Genomic DNA, 23,881 nt, shown 5'->3' on the forward strand with positions numbered 1-23,881 from the left:
AGAACAACCGAAATAAAATGTTCAAAAGTACCTACGTTCAGTAATTTAATTTAAAAAAACGCACCTGTTACCAACTGTTCGTCTAAAATTGTGATTATTACAGCGCCATATATCACAAAGCGAAAAAAGTGGTCCAACTAAAACATTCATATTTCTTTACGTACTACACGAATATGTAATAAAAAAGGGGGGTTCCTATTTTTAAAAAGGCAGTTGATATCCGTTTGACCTATGGCAGCGCCATCTAGCGGGCCAACCATAGCACCAACTGGTTTCCCCCTTCAAGCTAGACGAAATGCGTTCTTTGTAGTTTTTTCGTTTGATGCTTATTTCGTGAGATATTTGGCCCAGTCACTGTCAATGGACCGCCCTGTATAGTAGCAGACCCGATAGTCCTTATCTTTTGTTAAATTGAGCCTGTGACTAAAGGAACATATCATATCATCAAAAGAGTGTTGCTCTTCGCTCTGGTAAATGTTCCTTTTGAAGTTGGAATTAATGTCCAGAGAATGGTGGATTTACCTTGTACTTGGAAAAATAGATAATACCATCTTGCAGCTCAATCAGCCTTCGTGGTGTAAGTGAGTATCGCCAACTATAGCCACAGTGAGCGTATTTAAATTGATTGATGGTAGAAAAGGGTAAAGTAATAGTGCTGAATGATAAATGGTGCAACTGCTATCTGTAAGACGTTAGATTATTTCACAAATGATTAAAATGCGCGGGAGTCGTGTTTTTCGCCCACTCTGAACCCAATGCTGTGGCACATGACAGAGAACCAGGAAAGCGTCGTCCCTTGTGCAGGAAGAGAATTTTTTATTAAAGAGTAATAGTCTCTACAGTTGCTGATAAAGATTACATCCATTGGAGCTTTTCAATTTTCATCTGCCACAGCAGATGATCAGAGCTGCATAACAGTTACCTCTCATTATTAGTGACCACAGTGTACCAGTAAGCAAAATTACGATTACCAAAAGTTAACAGAACCGTAAATATAGTACTTCAGGGTAACTATACAATTATTATTCGATTGAGTCTAATTCATCATGAAATAGAAACACTGCTCATAGTACTTCAGCACCTTATTGTTTGCATTTTTTGTGTATACTTAAGGTATTAATTTATGATATAATTTTATACTTAAGGTCTATGATTTAATAATTTTTTTGTAATTTTTAATAATTCTTTTTTTAAACATTTACTATGAGATAATTTACTTCAGTATATAACATATTTTATTAAGATTTGCGTCATTAATGAAAGTGATTTCTAGTGTTGTTTGTACATTTTAAAAGTATTTTGTAACAACAAAATCCAGGCTATAGTTATACATTTAACGATAACTCAGGCCAACGAAAAATACTTTTGAAAAACTTTTTTACTTTGTCAGCTGATATTTATAGTTTTTTATGATCTGAATCCAAATCTAGCCTTAGTTTCTTTGAATCGCCCATACTTTTCGAGTAACATGCTTTTTATTAAATTGTATGTAGTATAAAAAGCAAATGCTATACAGTAAACGGGGAAATTAATGAAACCCTTTGTTACAACATAAGCATGGTTTGTATTTACAGTAAGCTACTTAAAACAATGATAAGTGTTAATAGAGGCTTCACTTGTCAGCTGAAATTGGTTTGTATTTTCTTTATCTTTTTTCTTTGAAGCTTCTTGCGAAATTTTTTCTGCAATGAGTCACTTTCTGAACTTTTCAGTGAAGTGACCAACAGTAGTCCACCATCATGCTGGTGTTCCAGCGGTCTTGGTAGCGTTTTTCCATCACTTTAATCTACTGGTGAAAACACTCTCCTTGCTCCTCACTAACATCTCCCATGTTGTCTGGGAAGTAATCAAAGTGACTGTTCAAAAAGTGAACTTTCAGGCTCATTAAGCGTCCTAAAGTTTTAAACTTCTTTGACATTGTAGCTATAGTAGAAACATATTCAGGCTATTTTTCGTGTCCTAATAACTTTGTAACGATTTGCTTGAATGATAGCCATGCTTCTTTCTCATTTAAGGTCATTGTGTATTCAAAGTTAGCGTCAAACATCAATTTTCTAATGTCAGGTCCGACAAAGACGTCTTCTTTTAGTTTAACTTCAGAAAGGTGTGGAGGCTTTTGGCAGAGATACTTAAAACATGGTCCATATTTAGGCAAAGCCTTTCCTAAAACTTTGATTAGGCCTAACTTTATATGTAGAGGTGTTAGGAGGAAGTTTTTTGGATCTACAAAGTTTTTACATAGGAAGTTCTTCTCACCAGATTTTTTAAAGACACTCTCACAGGCCAGTTCTTTCTGCACCAATGTTGATTTCTAGCCCTACTGTCCTATTCACACAAGAAACATGAAAATTTGGTAAAGCTACCTTGCCGACCAAGGAGCATGCACTTGACTTTTATATCACCACATATCATCCAACCATGAGCAGAATAGCTTATTTTATTTAGCACTATTTATAGGTTTTCATAGCTTTCTTTCATATGTACAGAATGTCCAACAGGTATAGATGCATACATGTTACCTTTGTATAATAAAACAGCCTTTAAACTACTTTTCGATGAATCAATAAACAGCCTCCAGTCTTCCTTTTTGTATTCAATACCAAACTCATTTATCAGACCGGGAATGTCTGAGCAGTACACTAAATCAACTTCTTGTTGAAAAAACTTGGAAAATTGCTGCTCTCTCTTTCTATATATGTATATGTTGGTTCCAATAATTTCTTTTCTTTTAATCTAGAGCCAAGCAATTAAGCTTTTTCTTTCATTAAACCCAGATCCCTAACCAAATCGTTAAACTCGGTATGAGTAAACAATTTGGGCTCTAGACTTTCTATATTACAATGGATTTCGTCATCACCTGGTTCATCTAAATCAGATTGTATATCAGAAAATACTTCTGTTGAAATAGAATTTATATCATCTGGTGGTACAGGAACTGGCAAACCTACACCATACCCTATTGATTGGATGGTGGATGGAAGGTTAGGGTAGTTTATCACCTTCTTGTTTTTTGAATTATGACCAGTAATTTCAACACTGCAAAAGTAGCAATCATTAGAATGATTTCTTATCTCCCTCCATCTCATAGGAGCAGCAAATGTAAAGGCTTTTTTCTTCTTTTTGGACCATTTTCTCAGATCTTCAACACTCACGTGACATACCTTATGCAGCGCCCCAGATTTATCTTGATCACAAAGTTTAGATCCACAGTATATAGATAAACCTTTTTCACGAAGTCTGTAATGTTTCTTTGGTGTTTTTTAATGACAAATAATTAACCACAAATATAACAAAAACTGTCAGCAGAGTTTTTACAACCCCTATTACACACTGTACTGAGCACATGTGCAGGAAATGGGAAGGTGAAGTTAGGCTGATGGTAAATAAAAGACCATCGGCTAACACAAAAATGGAATCGACTTTTTTTGCAAGCAAATGTTTTTCAGCAGTGTTACCAACGTCATCTACATTCATTACACTACCTGTTTAATAAATTTGAAATATATAAAAGCTGTTAAGTTCTTTAAAAAATTGCTTCATTTAATAAATTTAACTGTAAAATGTCACGAAATGGTGAGTGGTACAGTTTTTTAAATGCCATATTTGGACTTCCCACCCTAAAAAACATAGGAATAAGGTATTTTCAGCAAAAATTTTTCCATCGTTGGACGGTGTAATTAAAAGAGAACTACTTGTTTTTTTCTGTTTATACAGATGAACAATTGACTACTGCCAATAACTTGCCTGAGGGAGGACACAAACATCCGGCAATCAGTGACATGGCACCTCTAACCATGTGGCCACACCGCAAAGCTCTGAAGTGTGAAAGACTCATTGCCTGCAGCCACGGTCGCTTGTATCGACGGGGTATAGCTAACGTTCTAAAAATTTTCGGAAAAATTATTCCAGCTTAACACTTGATAAAAGATGACTGTGTAATTTACATCGACAGAGACGCCTACATTTCAGTTAACGCAACTGTAAGTCACTCGTTAGACTTACGCCGGCAATTAGAATTACTTACTTGATTTATGGCCAAAGTAGGGAATTTTATTTCTTATAAATTTTCATTATCACGTCATCTGTATGTAACTACCTGACATGTCACATTTCGTGTCCAGTGTTATGGACTATGGGCTGCTGAACTCAGTTGACCTATGTGCTGTCACAAGAGCAGCTTTAACTGTTTGAATGATGATAGTTTGATGGCAAAAAAGTGTATTTGACAATATTGCGAATTCCGAAATTTCACGCTTGTTATCTTTCACTTCTGACTGTACTATTGCTTCTTGTGACTTCATCTGAGAAAAGAGGATCTGTAGCTTATATTTAATCATAGACTGTTTGACTATATCGAAAATCTACTGTTCAGTTTTGTAAGTTTTGAGGAGGGTTACCTTAGATAGCCTCTATATTAAACTTTGTACGATAGTCTGTAATTACTATTTGAAAATCAATAGAAATGTCCTGTCTGACAACTGTATTTTGTTGTTTATAATAGTAAATTATCGAGGAATGTTCTTTCTACCAGCACAATAATTTCCTGAAGTATTGCAAGCAGCAACAGTTTTTGTTATTTTAGTGTGAAGTGGCATTCATGTCTCCTGCGTTGAGATTTGTGGTTGATTGTCTGCACAGACTGTTAACACTGCTTCATCAGCCTACACAGTTCGAGTTGTAGATCTGTAGACTTCTGTGTGTGGCTGTGATGACGTTGTGGGCAGCAGAAAATTGTCTGACCGAAGTTATTGCGCAGCAGGTTGCGTGGCGGTCCTGCAGGAGCTCTCCTGAGGGAAATTCACTGAGGTCTGTGGAGAATATGGAACGCTGGCAACCTTGCTGTATCACCCGGTTATGTGAGAGTGAAGGTGCATTTTCCCTGAGAGAAGGTACTTTTTTTTTCTTTTTTTTTTGTAACAGCACCATTGAAAATGTGGGAAAGAAATGATTAAAGGTGGTTCTTCTATTCTCTTTAACTTAACATAAACTAATAAGACGAGTGTAGATGTCAGTCTAAGTAATGGTACCACTGTGAGGTTGTAGCATTTGTGTATGGCAGACACAGAAGTAAATTCAGTGGGAAATGACAAATGAAGATACATTTCAGCTGCACAGCTTATGTATATGACAGTAATTTGCGTATGGTGCAGTTAACCCTGGTGCAACATACTAACATAGATGGTGCTATAAACAACCACCGTTCCCTCCATTTGTGGCTTCAAAGTGTCAGGGTGAAATACCATCAGTTGTGAAAGATGTCCACTGGATTCTTGTAAGGTGTGTGAATATTTTATAGATGATGTTTATTAATAATGGGGTATTTTTCAACTGATGTTCACTTTTACGAAGATTGCTAGTAAAATATTTTACAAACTGAATCCTCAGAAGAAAGGTTTCTCACGTTAGTCTGCAAAGACCTACTGCTGTTGCAGTAGTCGTGGTGTTACTGAAACAGTTATATTCACCAAAAAATCATGGGTAGAAATGAATGAAGAAAGGATTAATTTATTGTATTCCTTACTTTGAAATGAATACATGATGTTCCCTGTGTCAACTACGTGTTAGCAAGTCCACCAGCTGGTGCTTGTTGTTTTGCCAGGCGAGGTCCAGGGGGGTCTCCCCATCCTCATCCCTGGCCTCTGTATCGGCTCCAGCCTGCATCAGTGCAGCTGCCGCCTCTATGTGGCCACCAATTGCCGCCCTGTGCAGCGGCGTCGAACCCCACTGATTCCTCGCGTTGGGGTCAGCGTAGGCCCCCAAAAGCAGCCACACCACAGCTCCATGGCCACTCCGTGCAGCCAAGTGCAGAGGCGTGTTGTGCCAGCTGTCCTTGGCGTTCACCTCTGAACCGCCTCCCACATGGCTGCTCGCCGCCTCCAAGTGTCCCCTGAGTGCCGCCCAGTGCAGGGCAGTCCGTCTGTCTCTGTCCCTCGCATGCACGTCCGTCCCTGCCAGAAGCAACGCTCGCAGCTGCTCCACCAACCCCTCCTTAGCTGCCTCTATCAGCTTCCTGCTTCTCTCCTCCGCAGAAATGCTCCTGCACAAAACAGTGATATTCTTACACTCTGTTATAAAGATGTACACCAAATGAAAGAAACAATCACAGATGCGAAACTACGAGCAGTGTAAAAAAACTTCTGCCTAAGAAACAGCATTCCTATGATAAAATCACATCCCTTGACCCCAGCGTCCTGTTGGTAAGAAATCACTGAACTCCAGTTAAACATACTGCTAACGCTACCTTTATGTGTAGGAATCCTTTCCAAAACTTAAGAAGAAAACATAGGAAACTAATCACATCTCTAATTAATGAAATACAGTTTCCTGACCTGACCCCAAATACGTTCAGTACAGTTACTAGAAAATTTTCTGACACACCAACACCAAATACAGAAAATTACTACTTTGCACACAGTAGTTGGTCGACTGTCCCTGCCACCCATACATACACACTCTATATGTCTCACAGCAAACTAATCAGCATGTAAGCTCATATAAATATGCAACCATTGGAAGATACATCCACCAAAACACCCATCTACATCTATGTACACACTCAGCTGGTTTGTGGTGACAGGTACTCTGTACCTCTGCTACAGTCAATCCGAGTAACTTTGTACCACTTTTTTTCAATATTTTGAAAATGTTGACTGCAAAATAAGTTACACACCGTAATAGCTATTGTAACACTTTGTATTTACGGTTACTCAGCGCTTGGGAAAGTGAAAAATGTGCACCAACTATGCCATATTCGAGTAAAATTTCTGTTTTAATACTTGTACAAACTTACAGAGTAATTTATGGAAAATATAGACCAGTCTCAAAAAGCACCCTATTTTCAGGCCACGCCAGAAGGAAATCAGACTGTAGTATTGCGTGATTACTTTCAAAACTCAAAATATTTGTATAGCCCTGGCATTGGTCAACTTAAATCACTGTAGCCAGAACTGTTCTATACACCCAACTTAATTTAAAGGACAATCTTTAAGCCTGAGAGCTTGTATGAAGCTGAAAAGACAACTGAAGTACTAATTTGAAACCTCAGAGGTAAAAATACTGTTGCTTTTAGTACAGAGTAATCCTTGTAGAGGGAGCAGCAGCTGTTTGAAACAAAAATAGGAAATGGTACAAAGATACCATGACTGATCAAAAGCTATCTTGATTGACCATAGTCGTCTCCTTTCCTGTTCCACTCGCATATACAGCCCTAACCTCTCTAAGTTTATTTTCATGTTCATTACGCAAAATATACGTTGGCAGAACTAGAATCATTCTGCAGCAGCCTCAAATGCCAGTTCACTAAATTTTCTCAATAGTGCCCCTTGAAAAGAATGTCACCTTCCCTCCAGTGATTCTGATGTGAGTTTCTGCAGCATATCCACAATAGTTGTGGGTTGTATGAAGCTACTAGTAACTAACCTAGCAGCCTGCCTCTGAATTCCTTAGATGTATCCCTTTAATCTCACCTGATGCAGATCTCGCACACCTGAACAGTACTCAAGAATCGGTCTGACTAGTATACTATATGTGAACATCTTTACAGATGAACTACTCTATATCTCGACATCTTTACAGATGAACCACTCTCTCTTAAAACTCTTCCAATAAACTGAAGTCGATAGATCGTCTTCCCTCCTATAATCCTTACATGCTCGTTCAGTTTCATATTTCTTTGCAATGTTATGCCTCGATATTTCATTGACATGACTGTGAGAATCAGCACACTACCAACACAGTATTAGAAAATTATGGGCTTCTTTTTCCTATTCATCTGCATCAACTTACACTTTTATACATTTCGAGCTGGCTGCCATTCGTCACACCAACTGGAAGTTTTGTCTGAGTGAGCTTAAATTCTCCTACAGTCAACCAACGACGACACCTTTCAATACACGACAGCATAACCAGCAAAGAGCAGCAGATTGCTGCTTACCCTGTCCACCATATCATTTATCTACATAAAAAGTGTCAACAGTCCCATCACGCGTCCCTGGAACACTCCTGACGCTACCTTGTCCCTGATGAACACTCGCTGTCGAGGACCATATACCGTGGTCTGCTACTTAAGATACCTATGGGAACCTATTATGTACACTTGTACCTTCCTTAACAGTCGGTAGTGCAGCACCATCAAATGCTTTACGGAAGTACAGAACTACGCAATCCGCCTGTTGTCCTTCATCCGTGGTTCACAGAATCTCATATGAGAATAGAGCGAGTTATGTTCCAAATGAGAGATGCTTTCCCAACCATGATGATCTGTGGATCACAGCTTTTTCTTGTCAACGAAATTTATTATATTCGAACTAAAAATACACACAAGGATTTTTCAGTAGATCAATGTTACAAATATTGGTCTATACACTTGTAGGTCCATTCATTTCTCTTCTTATATGCAAGTGTCAAATGCACTTTTTTACAGTCTTTTGGAACTTTGTGCCGTCCGTGAGATTCTCATTAAAGGCAAACTAAGCAAAGGATTAATGCTGTAGAGTACTCTTTGTAAAACTGAAGTGGAAGTCCATCAGCACCAGGCGACTTGTTTATTTCCAAGTCTTTCTCTTGATTTTCTACACCAACAATGCTTATGAAGATCTCCTCCGTATGGGAATCCTTGTGATGGTCAGATGATGGTAAATTGCCTTCTTCTACTGCCAAATCACACAGTTCAACGATTGACTTGACAGAGGCCTTACACCCTTACAGCAATTTTATGTGGGACCAGAATTTTCTCGGGTTCTCAGCAAGATCTATTGCTAAAGTGTGACGGTGCTATTTGTAAACGTCTTATTCGATCTTTTTATGGATGCAAGAATTTCTATTAACTTTTGCTTTCAGTTATTTGCTGTTCCTCTTTTCAATGAAGAGTGCAACAGCCTTTGCTTCTTCAGCACTTTTCGAAATTTCTTGTTGAACAACAGTTGGTCTTTACCGTCCTTAGTCCACTTACTCGGCAGATACTTCTCCAGACTATGATTTACAGTCTGTTGAAACTTTCCGATAATTCATCTACGTTCACTGGTTTCGAACTGAATGATGTCAAACCATTGTCAAATGGGATCTAGCAACTGTGTATCGGGTATTTCTAGCATAAATAGTGTCCTAGCTTTCGTGATTGGTTTAATGTTCGTAATGAGTGTCACTATGAAGACATCATGGTCCGAAATTCCTGTCTCGATACAGATGCCGTCAGTTAGGCCAGGCCTGTTTGTAGCTACAAGACGTAAAAGGTTTCCATGGCGTGTAGGTTGTCGAACTAATACATCTTCACGCACTCTCACACTCAAAAACCCAAGACACCATCCTCCTTCGCTTACACATACACTTTAACTATATTCTTGCAGCTGGCATGTGTCTGGAGCAATTACCAAAATGTGTGCACTCTGACATATTGTCACACTTACTACTGTAATCCAACCTTGGATTTCTGAACACACATTGTACCTTACACCATACATGTTAGTACCCGGAAATGGCAGCTTCTCACTGGCATGTGATAACCTGTCTACAATGAGCCAAACAGAGAATACCTATATACCAGTCCCATGCACTGTGCATTACATGTGGTCATGAGTAAAATAAAGCAAATTTCTTGCAAATCAGTTACAACTGAGAGCCAAGTGCTTCTACTAGTACGACAAAGGAGACGTTTCTGCTGATAAATCCAGTATGGCCCAACCACACCCCCAGTTTCTCTTTTTACAGATATTTTGCGCACATGCACATGATTTCAGTATTTCAGCTGGAATGAAGTCTGTGCAAGACCGCACCAGTGTCACAATTTACCATTGAGCATGAGTTGTGGCAGTTGGAGATTTCTGGTGAAGACAATTTGTTCAAAATAGTAGTTGGGTTCCACCTCCCCTCCCCCACCCCTCTATAATGTCACACACCCCTCCCTCAATGGCTGGAGAAATTTTGCCTGCAAAAAGGATAATGTGTCTACTTAACTACGTCATACATCCACCCCATATGATGTCTCCTGACCCCACCCAATACCCAACCCCCACATAGTGGTGGGATATGATCAGTCTCTGTCCAGTTACAGAAGTGGATAGTTAGTTTTGTTTACCTTATTTTTGGTGGGAAACAGTAATTCATTCCTGGAGAGGAAGGCATGGTATTTAATTAGTTAATTAATTTATTTAGAGATCAAATGGGTTACCTGCAATAGCCTAACCCAGAGACATGTGTGTTTGCCTAAACATGCGGGGTCCAATTGAGCTATTTCATGCCACATACAGCCAAGAGCACTGTTCGCCTCCCCCACTCCTACCTCCACTAATATGACTTCACCCACCCTCCACCAAGCTCCCTCCCATGACACTGTCGGAAAATGATCAGTTTGCCTGCTATTGGAGAGGCAAGTGAGTTGAGTGATCGTATAACTGTTTTTGGTGGGAAACGGCTGGTCTGTTCTCCACACTCCAACACCTTCTGCACCTACTATCGACCACCCCCATCCCCCACTATCTGCAGTCCTGTCCTCCCACTTTTTTTACCATTGTGTGTGTATATGTTCGCTTGAAGTTTGAAGACTGACTGCTGTACTTCACAATACAGCCATCAGAGTGACTTCAAACCATTCCACAATCACCCCCACATTTCACCACCTCCCATACTCACTTTCTACGGCTCCCAGCCTTACTATTTGCTGAGCACGTGTGCGACTTAGCAATACCACTCTAAACTGTTCTACAACCGTTACATGGAAGGAAAAAAACTTACCTACTGGTGTGGCTATTACTACACGCCCTAAATACGATCCTATAGATTGGGTGGAAACGCTCTGGATGTGTTCACCTGAGATTCACCTACAAAATTTTCACACTGAATTCATTAGTTTGCAGTACTGTGTCACAGCCCTTGCACTCATACGTCGTTCAAGGCACTTAGTATGAAAGGATAGGACAGGAAAGTATCACAGAAGTACAGGAAGAGTTGCCTCCTGCCAGTCTTCATATGACTATCTGCTCGGGGTGGGATATATTCATAGCTTCATGCATACCAACACATTCTTACACTGTTCAGAGTACTTAGAATGAAACTAAGTGACAGCAACTGACTATATTGTTGCCTGACACCCTCATTTGGGAGAAAGATCGCCCAGACAAAAGTTATCAGTCACTGCTTCAGCAGCAGAAGCACCAGAGATTTGCCCCGCTTGTCTGCAAGCCACTGACAAAAGAAACCCCAACCAACCAACTAGAAGAACAGTAATTGAAAGAAACATCGATTTTAAAAAAATGACGTAATCCAACAACTAAACACCACTCAAAACCAAACAGCCTTGATGCTTCAAGACACAGACACACACACACACACAGACACATAGACACACACACACACACACACACACACACACACACACACAAATAATGGTAAATGTTTTACCGCTCTCAGAAAAAAATCATATAATATAACAACTAAACAGCACTGAAGAACTGAAGAAATGTCCAGCAATTTAATTAAAATTGAGGGTGAAAAGCATTTCATCGACAAAATTCACTGATGATACTTTTGTGTTTCCTGAAAGTGAGAAAAAATCAATAGAGTTGCTGAATGTAATAAACAGTCGAATGAACACCAAATCAGGATTAATGAACAGAAGGAACAGGAAGGTATTAGGGAGTGGCAGAAATAACATTGATAGCAAAGTTTATATGAGAATTAAGGACCAAAAAGTACACGAACTGCAAGGATTCTGCTACCTGTGAAGCCAATTTACGCCGAGGGACAAAGGGAGGTTATTATAAGAAGTAATGTAGCACAGGAAAACAGGATGCTCTTCGCAAAACAAAATTACTAATACAAAAAATAGGCTTTCATTTGGGGAAGATATAGGTGAATATAAGTTTGGAGCACATTACTGTATGAAAGTCCACAGCTCGTGGTCTTGCGGTAGTGTTCTCGCTTCCCGTGCATGGGATCCCAGCTTCGATTCCCGGCAGGGTCTGGGATTTTCCCTCCCTCGAGATGACTAGGTGTTGTTGTGTCGTCTTCATCATCATCATTTGTTCCCATTCTGGTCGGAGGAAGGCAATGAAAAACCACCTCCTCTAGGACACTACCTAGTCGGTGGTGTAGATCTCCCACATCATACCCTATACTACTCGGAGTATGGGATCTCATCATCATCGCTGTATGAAAATGAATCGTGGATTATGGGAAAAGCAAGAAGGGAATCAGAGCATTCTAAATGCGATGCTATAGAAGGATGTTAAAATTAGGTGAAGTTATCAGAGAGGAACTCTGTAACGTGTCTGCAGAATAGGTTAGGATGGTGATATATGGAAAACCGTGATAAGTGCAAGGGTCAGCGTAATTTGTCATATGTGAAGTCATCAGGGAATAACTGCCATGGTACTAGAGGGAGCTGTAGAAGGGAAAAACTCTAGGGAAAGACAGAAATAGGGATGCATACCAGAAATAATTGTGGACTTTGGGTGCTCACAGCAATCTAAAGCTGTTCTTCAGACAGACAGAAACATTGTCAACAGCAGGCTGAGTTTCTGCTTTGCACATGTGTTTGTTACTGGGACTGGCTATTACACCACACTATGGTGGGCGACGAAATTGGTTCACACGCTGACAAGCTAAGGCTCTGCCGACATTTGCTTCTGTTTGGCACTTGACGAGCATATTCCTGTTACTTGCAGAAATTTTATGGCATATTATTGGGTTCTTTGTCCTCTTCCATTCCTGCCAGCCACCCCAAATGGTGTTACAAACATGTGTTTATCTGACCCCCATTAGCCCATTCCAATACATCAAGAGTGTTAGACGTTTATCCCTTTTTTTGTAGAAAGTTACACATTCATTGCAGACGAATTCTGTCCATGATACTAGATTTTCTGCTTATGACGCTGGCTTACGTGCCTGAATTATTGCTGGCATAGGTGATCAGATCTTCGACTTGAGAGTGGAAGGAAAGTGTAAGGAAAATTTAGACCTTTATTGGATTTCTAGATCTTTAAATGACGTTTGACAACGTGAAATAGTGAGAAACGTACGACACGTTTAAAAAATAGGTATAAGACATAGGGAACAGCAGGTAACGTAGAATATGTACAATAATCAACAAGGATTGGTACTCTGGTTAAAGATGATTGAAGACAGGGATGCAGGTAGTCTCCACAAAGTTTCAGGCTGAACACTAAAGAATCGTTGGTGCAACTGGAGAAACTTCCTGGAATTTAATTGCAATTGAGGATGAAAAGGATTTCGTTGATAAAATTCACTGGTGATATTACTGTGTCCACTGAATGTGAGAAAGAATCACTAGCGTTAGTGACTGTAATAACCAGTCGAGTGAGCACAGAATTAGGATTAATGAATGGAAGAAAGAGGAAAGTATTGGGGAGTGCAGAAATAACACTGGTGGCAAAGTTTACGTCAGAATTAAGGACCACAAAGTAGACGAATTGCAGCGATTCTGCTACCTGAGAATCCAGAATGAGATTTTCACTCTGCAGCGGAGTGTGTGCTGATATGAAACTTCCTGGCAGATCAAAACTGTGTGCCGGACCGAGACTCGAACTCGGGACCTTTGCTTTGGCGGGCAAGTGCTCCACCAACTGAACTACCCGAGCACGACTCACGCCCCGTCCTCACAGGTACTGGCAGAAGTAAAGCTGTGAGGACGGGGCGTGAGTCATGCTTCGGTAGCTCAGTTGGTATAGCACTTGCCTGCGAAAGGCAAAGGTCCCGAGTTCGAGTCTCGGTCTGGCACACAGTTTTGATCTGCCAGGAAGTTTTCAAGATATGAATGTTTGTTGCACAGTAATGTATGAAAATGAATCGTGGAATAAAGGGAAAAAACAAGAATGAGATCGATGCATCCTAAATGCGGTGCAATAGGAACATGTCGAAATTAGGTGAACTCATAACAGAAGAACCCTGAAATGTCTCTCATGAATAGGTGAGGATAGCGATACGTGGAAAACCGTGACAAGAACAAGGGTCAGCGTAATAGATTATATGTGAAGGCATCAGGGAATAAGTGCCTTGGTACTAGAGGGTAAAAACTTTATAGGAAGGCAGAGATGTTAATGCACACCACAAACGATTGTGAACTCTGAGTGCTCACAGCACATTAAAGCTGTTGCTTGAACAGATGGAAACATCATCTGCAGCAGGTAGAGTTCCTGATTTGCGTATGTATTGTTACTGTTAATGGTTGTTACTCCATACTGCGGCAGAGTGACAAAAGTGGTCCACACCCTGACAAGCTGAGGCTCTGCCGACATTTGCTTCTCTTTGGTGCTTGACGAACATATTTGTTGTTACTAGCAGAAATGTCTCATTCCTGCCAACCGCCCCAAATGGTCTGACAAACATGTGTTTATCTGACCCCTGCTAGACCATTCCAATGCACCAAGAGTAGTAGACGTTTATCTCTTTTGATGCAGAGAGTTACACATTCAGTGCAGTCATACTCTCTCCCTGGCACTAGATTTTCAGTCTATGACGTTGGCTTACATGCTTGAATTCTTATTGGCATTGGTTTGCTGATTTTGATGACAAGGGATCACTGAACTGTTGACAACGACTCACCATTTTCCCTACCAAACCTCCTCTTCATTAACGTCTTTATCATGATAGAAACTCCTAATCCTGTGGATATCGCCCTGTTACCTAACTGTATGTTCTGATTTTATTCCCAGTTCAAGACTTTGCTGATCCTCCTAAAATGCAGGCTCAGCATTTACACTTCGTCTTTCAGTATTTATATGTTATCTATCAGATAATGGTCGTGTGTGTGTGTGTGTGTGTGTGTGTGTGTGTGTGTGTGTGTGATGAGGGAACTCACTGCATGAGAGAGAGACAGTGGCTTCATTAGGTGGAGGAGTCATGGGCAGCACAGTAGCAGCAAGCCTCTGGCAGGTTGTGCTCGCAGTGCTAGTGGCAGTGGTGGTGGTGGTGATGGTGGTGGCGCTGGTGCTGGTGGTGGCGGTGGTGGTGGTGCTGGTTGTGGTGGTGGCGGCGGCGGTGGCGGTGGTGGTGGAGGTGGAGGTGGTGGGCTCCAGCTGTGTAGCAGCTGGTGGGCTGCACACACAGAGAGAGAGGCAAAGTGTGAACAGACTCCTCGGGGTGGCTCACTGCAGCCAGCACTGCTGAGGGATCGTCCACACACACACACACACACACACACACACACACACACACATACACACACGCAAACACAGAACTCACGCCGACAATGGGACTAGTGGACCAGACAGTGCAGACGACTTGCTAGTGACCTAATCACATTCACCACCTGAGTTTCCCACAGCAGTTTATCACAATACCGCACAACAGGTAGTTCGAAAGCAAGCTTGAACGAAATGTATGTACAGTGCCCTACACTTACACATAACTTAATTACAGAGTTGAAACTTCCTGGCAGATTAAAACTGTGTGCCGGACCAAGACTCGAACTCGGGACCATTGCCTTTCGCATTCATGTGTGTCTGTCTTTATAGCTGTTATAATGGTAACAATCAGTCAAATAGTAAGGACAAGCGACATTTCAAAACTCTGAAAAGTACCATGATTAACACTTCAAGCTGCTAATAAATTTCTTTATTCAACAACCAATTTTGAAATATGTATCACCTATAGGACAGCACCTCCAGAAAAAATTACAAGATATATGGATTATCGTGTACTACCGTTACTGAAGTGTCCTCAATGGCATTTGCTCATCAGTTATCAGCAGGTTCTCTCCACACTGCACCCTCTGTAAGACGCCTCCTGCTCCGTTCCAGCTCCTGATGTTATTGGCGGCGTTACTGCAAGTCTACACTATGTATTCTATGATATTCATATGTGGGTTACAGTGCCGCAGTGTGTCTGGCCTTTCAGAAGGTTAAGGAAGAAGGCAGTGGCATACTTGGTAATGACCTGAAGGTACTGCACAATTCCAGCTGTATTATATCAAGTGCAGACAAAGAACCTGATGAATTGTAAGTTTGATCCAAGAGTAGATGCTGACTCAGAGCACAATTTAGTCATGCTGTTGAGTAAACTGAAGCTTAAGAGGATTGTCAGGAGGAATCTGTGTGTAAATAAATTGTATACTGAACTACTGAGGAAAACAATGGTTATTTTTAATTCTATGAGGCTGTACATAAATCGACAATGAATCCCAAATTTGGAATTTCAGGTGAACAGCAAATGATGTCTCTCAAAACGCCAAACATTAAAACTGTGAAGAAATCTTAGCATATATATATATATATATATATATATATATATATATATATATATATATATATGATGACTGATGAAAGAAAGCAGTACAACAATAGACAGGGAAAGCCAAGAATACAGTATTGCAGTTCGCTAAATAATGTCACTGTAAGTCTGAGGTGCGATAAAGTAGAATGTCTGTAAAAAGGATCAGATTAAGCAAATAAAAAGTGATCATAGGATGGACAGATTCGGCATTTGTAAAAGCCTAAACATCCTTTAGTGAAATTAAATACAACGTTAAAAACACTAAGAGTTGGAAAAGAATTCCAATGTTAAATGCAGAGGAGAGAAAGAGAGAGAGAGACAGAGGGAGAGAGAGAAAGAGAGAGAGAGAGCAGATGGCTGAAAACAGTACACCGTGCTCCTCCATGAGGGAATGAACTATCGGATGACACAATATTAGCATAAATGAAGGTCAAGCATTGGAAAACATAGAGGATTGGCCATTTGACTCAAAGTTTAACAAAGATCTAGAAGTCTTGCACAAAAATAAAGCAGAATGGTTAGAGAACATTCCTTCAGAATATATATGGTGCTTGTGGAAGGCTGCAATCAAATGACTATTCAACTTGATCTGTAGAATCTATGCGACTAGAGACATACCACCAAACTTCTAGAGCGATATCATCTGCACACTCCAGATGCGACGAAGGGCTGATAAATGCGATAGCTTTTGCACAATGAGTTAACAACTCATGAATCGATATTGCTGACAAGATTAATATACAGAAGAATGGAAGGAGGAAACTGAGGACATGTCAGAGGACGATAAGTTTGCATTTAGCAAAGATATAGGCTCCAGAGAGGCAGATCTGACCTTGCACTTTATAAGGGAAGCAAAGGTCTAAGGAAAATCATGGAAACTACACTGGATTAGCCTAGCTTTCAAAAGAGTGACAATGTAAAGTAATGTGACACACGTGAAATTCTCAAAAATACGTGTGAGATATAGAGGGCAGGCAGATTATATAAATAACTGTATGTACACTAATGCACAAAGAACAGTAAAAACTGAAGAAAGAAGTATCATGATTAAAAAGGTGAATATAGGGATTAAGGTAGTATCCTCAGCTGTTCAAACTGTACATCAAGGAATCGTTCGTGGAATTGAATGAACTTTGATGAATTGAACTAAATTTCAGGGTGAGAGATTTCACTGATAAAATTCACTGGTGATATTACCATGTTCTCGAAAGTGAGGAAGAATTACCAGAGCTGTTGAATGCAGTAAACAGTAGGTTGGGCACATGGTTACGATTCAAACAAAAGAAAGACAGAAGTATTGGGGAGTAGCAGAAATAACATCAATGACAAACTTAAAATAAAAATATAGTGGCCACAAAGTGAAGGAATTTAAGTGATTCTGCCACCAGGGAAGCAAATTTACACAGTAGGGCAAATCGAGGTTGTTATAAGAAGTAACGTCGCACACGAAAACAGATCGTTACGGGAAAAACACGGCTAATGCTTCAATTTGGTGGCGCAGTATCTGAAAATGTGCATTTGGAGCACAGTAATGTACGGAAATGAATCATCGATTATGGGAGATACGGGAAGAGAAGAGAACTGGAGCATTCAAAATGGGTGGAATAGAATGATGTTGAGAATTAGGTGAACTGATAAGAAAGGAACTGTGGAAAGTAGGATATATCTGAAGACATCAGGGAATAAGCGCCATGGTACTGGTGGGAGCAGCAGAGAGCAAAAACAGTAGACGAAGACAAAGTTTGGACTACATCCAACAAATAACTTAAGACTTTGGATGCAAATGCTTCTCTGTGGTGAAGAGGGCGACCCTGCACCCTCTCTTCCCCGAAATAAATGAGTGTATCTCAGCCCTCTAAATGTGTTGACAGACAGAAATATGATCTACAGTAGGCAGAGTTTATGCTTTGCATGTCTGTTGTTACTTTGACTACCTGTTACACCAAAATACAGTGTTGCAAACATGTTGGTCATAGCCCTGAGGAGCTTAGGCAGAACAGACCACCTCAGCGGACTGTTCCTTTTGTTTTGATTCTTGAACAGAACGATTCTTGTTACTAGCACAAACTTAATCCAGAAGTCTAGGATCCTTTCTCCTTTTTTATTTCTACCACCGACCTTGAATTGCCTCATAAATCTGTCTTTACTCGCCCCTTGCTACAGCATTCCTATACTCCATGATTTTTAGATGTTTATATCTTTTTAAATACAGTGTTATGCATAAAGTGCTCTCATAATCCCTCTCTGTGACTGGATTTTCTGTGTGTGACGTCGCCTTAAATGCTAGAGTTATTGTAGGATTGGTTTACTGATTCTGATGGGAAGATATCACTGAAATGTTCACAATAGATTTTAGATTGCCCTTTCTCTCATAATACAACTTTCTCATTCTGTGGATACCACCCCATTATACATCTGACCATATGTTATGATTTCCTTCCCATTTCATGTTGCTAACCCTCACTGAATCTAGACTGAGGCTTTACATTTCCTTATTTAGTCTTTCTACCTTCTGTACAATGTAGTGCTAATGTGTTTGTGTGTGTGTGTGTATGTGTGTGTGTAGTGAGGGAACTCACCAGATGCGAGAGACAGTGGCTTGTCCAGGTGGAGGAGACGTGGGCGGTGCAGCAGCGGCAGGTGGCTGGCAGGGTGTGCTGGCCGTGGTGGCGGTGGCAGTGGTGATGGTGGCGGCTGGTGCGCTGCACATGCAGAGAGAGGCAGAGTGAGAGCTGGCTGGCCTATCCACGTGGGGATGTGGCGTGGCTTACTGCAGCCAGCCCAGATGAGGGACCGTCCACACACAGGCCACCAGCAGACGACATGTGCCGAACACTGTGATAGCGGTCCAGTTAATTCAAATGAATTGTCGGCGAGCTAATGACAGTCAGTTGCGCCACCTGAACTCCCTACAGCAGCTGAACACACCACCATACAACAGGTAGTTCCAAGCGCAGGCATAAGGTACATTCAGAATTACTGGACAGGTCAGCTCAGGTACTATCACCCTTGAAATTATCCAAACGATCTCAATTCCACTCCACCTGATTAGTATACACCCTTATAGTGTTACTGTCTTGCAGTCCCTCTGCTCTCTTTTCTGGTATGGGTGTTTCATGGTTCAAATTGGTTACTGCAAGAGGTCACTTGGGGAAACTGATCTGTAAGGCTGTCAGTCCACAATCAGACTAATATCACAATAACGTCAATGCCAGAAAAAAATATTATTATTAGATTACAGTAAACTCAAGTTTATTGCAATAAATGACATTTCAGAAACTAACTTACTGCTTGAAATTACGTGGCGAAAACTTTTGTACACACTGAAATCCTGGACTCAGATCGAACAACCATTGTCTCTGTTAACTAAATACCAAAGATACTAAATATCGTTTCAGCCACAGGTAAGCCAGTGTGCACATGCTGCAATATTGAAATCTTCCATTGACGTTCCATAAAGTTTTGGGTGCATGGCAATTTGAACCCAGCACCTAATGGAATTGTTAACTAAGAACAATAATACGTTATATATCCAAATATTTCGTTGTTAGCGAGATGACAACCTGAAACGGCGAGACAAATAATTTTGTTCCTTTAGTGGAATTGAATCCAGCACCTATCATTGTTTTCTAGCCACAAATACACGTTAAACATCTGCTTAGTTCACCTGTAGCGATATGTGCACATGTCTGAACTGGATATAATGTAACGAAAAGTTCTGTGTGACTGGGGGAATCTAAGCCTGCACACAGCATCTTTAATCACTGCACACAAGGAGATGTTGATTGTCGATTTCTGTTTCGCCAGTCGCTAGGAGTGACATGTTTTAACCTGAAATGATGCCTTGAAATGTCGGGTATATGGCGAAGTCGAAACCAACACAAACCGTCGTTGTTGACAAGACATGCACAGACAATAAGTATCATAATTACTTTTCTCTTTTCGTTTGATGTGCACATACTAGCCGGCCGGAGTGGCCATGCGGTTCTAGGCGCTGCAGTCTGGAACCGAGCAACCGCTACGGTCGCAGGTTCGAATCCTGCCTCGGGCATGGATGTGTGTGCTGTCCTTAGGTTAGTTAGGTTTAATTAGTTCTAAGTTCTAGGCGACTGATGTCCTCAGAAGTTAAGTCGTATAGTGCTCAGAGCCATTTGAACCATTTGCACATACTAGTAGTTCAAATGACAAGATGAAAACCTTTGCATCCAGCCACGATTACGAAACATGCTAATTACTATGGGCATAGCGCTTGGAAGGATTTCTTAACGCAAAACACTTTCTTCACACCAGATGCGTGATGCTACATTCTGAGAACTCACATTAACCTTTGATTGTACATTTTTTGACCGGGCCAAACAATTTCCTTTTATTATGTTAAGGCCCAGTGGTTCAGTTGCCCTCCTGCACATCCTGATTTACGTTTTCCTATATTTCCTTAAATCGATGGACGCAAATGCTGACCTTTCCTTTGAAAAGGGAACTATCACTTTCCTTCCTCGAGTTTGGGAGCTGTAGATTCTGCTTTGACCATAATGGTCTTGCAGTTGATAGGACTTTGAACCCCAAGTTACTCCTTTCTTTCCTCCTAAGCGTTCCCTATTGAATTCAAGTGTAGCACGAAGATTAGACGTTCGCATTTCATCATATTTGCCAGTTATTGATTGGACCGTACTCGTAAACTGCCTAATCAAAACAATCCTACTCGAAATGACAAAACTGTTTTCTGATGTGAATTCTTCGCTGCACTTACCACATACACGCACAAAATGTTTCGTGCAGTGTTTTTGAATGGTTAAATATTAATCCCTATAACCTTCAAATGTACAACTATCAATACATCACTATAAAAACAGTTAATAACTCCAAATAAAAAATGACGATCGATAAACGGACTTATAGATCCCTGTATGACAACACATCAGACAAATTCTCTACGGTCTTATGAATAAATCTAATTGTTTCGGTTGATTATGCTCTTTAGGCCATATGCATCAATGTTGAATGCTATGTGACAAAAAAATATGCACTTTCCTGAGCAGTTGCATGATACTTTCTTTAGGTCTCTTTCCACTCCCCTACAGCCTTTGGTAAATTTTTCCACATCTAATTTATCCAGAGGGATCACCTGTGCTACATAAGCTACATCTACTGAAGATACGCCTCGTCTTTGCCAAGATGAGTGGTGTAAATAGTAACAGAATAATAATGAACGACCTCTTCAAAAAACTATTATATTCGATAAACAAAGCTGCTTTGTAGCTTAATACCATCTCATTGTAAGAAATAAATTCCTTTTTGAAATTGTAATAAAAGAACGACACTTCCAGAATAACAATGGACCCAGTGCCTGAACACAATAATGACTATGTATGAATGACGTCCTTATAAGCCTAATACATCTATTCTTTTTGTAAAAATATAAACCTCTAACACAAAAATAAAGCACTATAAAATATTTAACTACTCTTGAAACGATGACACAATATTGCATCTATAAATATGACAAAACTACCTTGAGAACTTTCTGGAAGTTTGATTGATATTGGTCACCAATATTATTTTGTATGATCCATTGTTACTGTAACCATTAACTCGTACAAAATTACATCTTCTCAGCTGGGGGACAACACTTCCTGCAGAGAATTCTGCATCATACCATAATGCCAATAGTGCAGCTGATTGTTATGTGATTTTATTTCAGCGACTACAAAATCGAGTTGAAAGTACTCATTTCACTATTAGACCAATCGTCATGTAAAGTTACAGCGCATGTATTTGAGTTTGAGATGTTGAAAATGTTGGCGCTGAGCTGGGAGAGACAAAGCAGTAGTAGTGAGGTGTGAATAGCGATTACTCAAGCAGTCTGCTTTACTATGTCAAGAAAATTCCACAGATTAACATCAGCAATTGAAAATTGGAAATATGTTGCCACCCTCCTCGAACTGTTCTGCAGTTCGCTACCTTACTCGAGGTGTCGGTCAGAAGTGACGTAGCTGGTCGCCATGTTTATTCAACGTCACACTATTCAATGGTGCCTCATTGTCGTCAGCCACAGAGGCACTGAACTACTTTAAATGCTACTTCATGAGAACAGGCTTACAGAGACCCATACAGGATGCACAAATCACTGTGCTAGAGCCTGTGCTGGCAAATACAGGTTTCTGTCAACAGCAGAATTGCTCATGCTGTATTCACACAGTGAATGTACCCTTTTCTTCCGACACTTGACACCAAAACCTGAAGAACCACTATTGTACACATAGTTAGACAGAATAATGTCTACAAATTGGTTGTTTGATGATTTTTCTTAGATAATGTACCTGTCAATGAACTGGACTCAGTTTAGGGACTCAATAAACCTGCTAAGGGAGGACAATGGCAGTCATTTCCTGATGGCTCAGAATGTTGTCTATGATGGTGTATTTTCCTTACACATCTAAGGAAACTCAGTTGCAAAAATTATATAGTTGTAAATACACACACACACACACACACACACACACACACAGATATATATATATCCAGAATTGAAAGACACGAATCAGTGGGTTGTCTCACACTTACTTGGTTCGTGGTGCTGGATCATACAGCAACAGGCTCACTTCGATCAAGTCTTCCGGCTGCTTCCGCATGGCATCTGCCCACCCCTTAGTGGCCATCACCTCGTGGGTACGAGTCTTAATAAATTCGATAGCGGTGCGCCTAAGGTCACTGCAGGAGTGGCGGACTGCGAGGGTGGCTGCGGCTGCCGCGGTCTCAACAGTCAGCTGAGCAGCCACCTGTCGCTCGCACTCCGCCTTCAGCCCCGACGCCCCGTACTTATCCGCTGCGGCCAGCAGCTGGGGGGCCACGCCGGGCAGCTGGGGGGCCTGCAGAGTGTACAGGTAGGAGACCAGCTGCCTCAGCACCGGGCCCCCCCACGTCCGGGATGCTCACCGCGCCGCTGCTGGCCTCGAGGGTGTCGTGGGCGAACATGGCGGCGAACACGGGGCTCCTGTCCGCCAGGACGGCCCTGTGCACCACCAGCCGAGTGTCACCTGCCTCGAGTATCACCACAGCGCCGTCCCCGGCGTCCAGCAGGTCGCCCAGGTCCACGGCCGCCGTCTCCGTGATGTCCTTAACTGCTTCCATTGTGGACGATTCTGAAACACGGCATCACCAAGAAGCCCTTTCAGCTTACAGGCAACTCTCGATACTTTTGCGAGCGATAGGCAGACTGGTCTTGAGAGACAGTGGATAGAAGTGGTCAATCACCAACCAGTTGCAGTACCATCATGTCCTTGCTGTGTGAGACTCATGCCATTGCTGAATAGCCACAAATCTTTAATAATGCCATTTCAAATAGTTACTTTTTTCCTTCAGCACATTTTATTTGCACAACAAGCCTCAGAAGGAGCAGAGGCATCATTTCCATTATTTTCTGTACAAGGCGAATTTAATTGATCTGGAAATCGTTCGAAGTGGACATCTACCAAAATACTAAGAAGGTTGTCGAGAACTGTAGCAGTATTCAAGAGCTATTCTCTACACTTCTCCTGTTATTCAAGAAAACATAATTTTATGGCTGGAATGTGTATTATTCGTCATTTAACCAATAGTTGTGCATGTATCCTTGCAGGAGTTGATTCATACAGGGGATCAACCATCTACTAAAACC

The 23,881-nt window shown here is 40.9% G+C and overlaps 1 protein-coding gene across 1 annotated transcript; it reads right to left on the reverse strand.

Annotated features, from left to right (window-relative positions):
• Positions 1-5,550: 5,550 nt before the first annotated feature.
• LOC126426478 (poly [ADP-ribose] polymerase tankyrase-1-like) lies at positions 5,551-23,355 on the reverse strand. Its single transcript, XM_050088389.1, has 4 exons — positions 23,161-23,355; positions 22,789-23,093; positions 18,804-18,926; positions 5,551-6,037 (listed from the first exon to the last, which is right to left on the reverse strand). The coding sequence occupies exons 1-4, from the start codon at positions 23,353-23,355 to the stop codon at positions 5,551-5,553; spliced, it is 1,110 nt and encodes a 369-aa protein (XP_049944346.1).
• Between the last annotated feature and the right edge of the window lie 526 nt (positions 23,356-23,881).

The sequence above is a fragment of the Schistocerca serialis genome, chromosome 11 (assembly GCF_023864345.2).
Source record: "Schistocerca serialis cubense isolate TAMUIC-IGC-003099 chromosome 11, iqSchSeri2.2, whole genome shotgun sequence".
NCBI lineage: Eukaryota > Metazoa > Arthropoda > Insecta > Orthoptera > Acrididae > Schistocerca > Schistocerca serialis.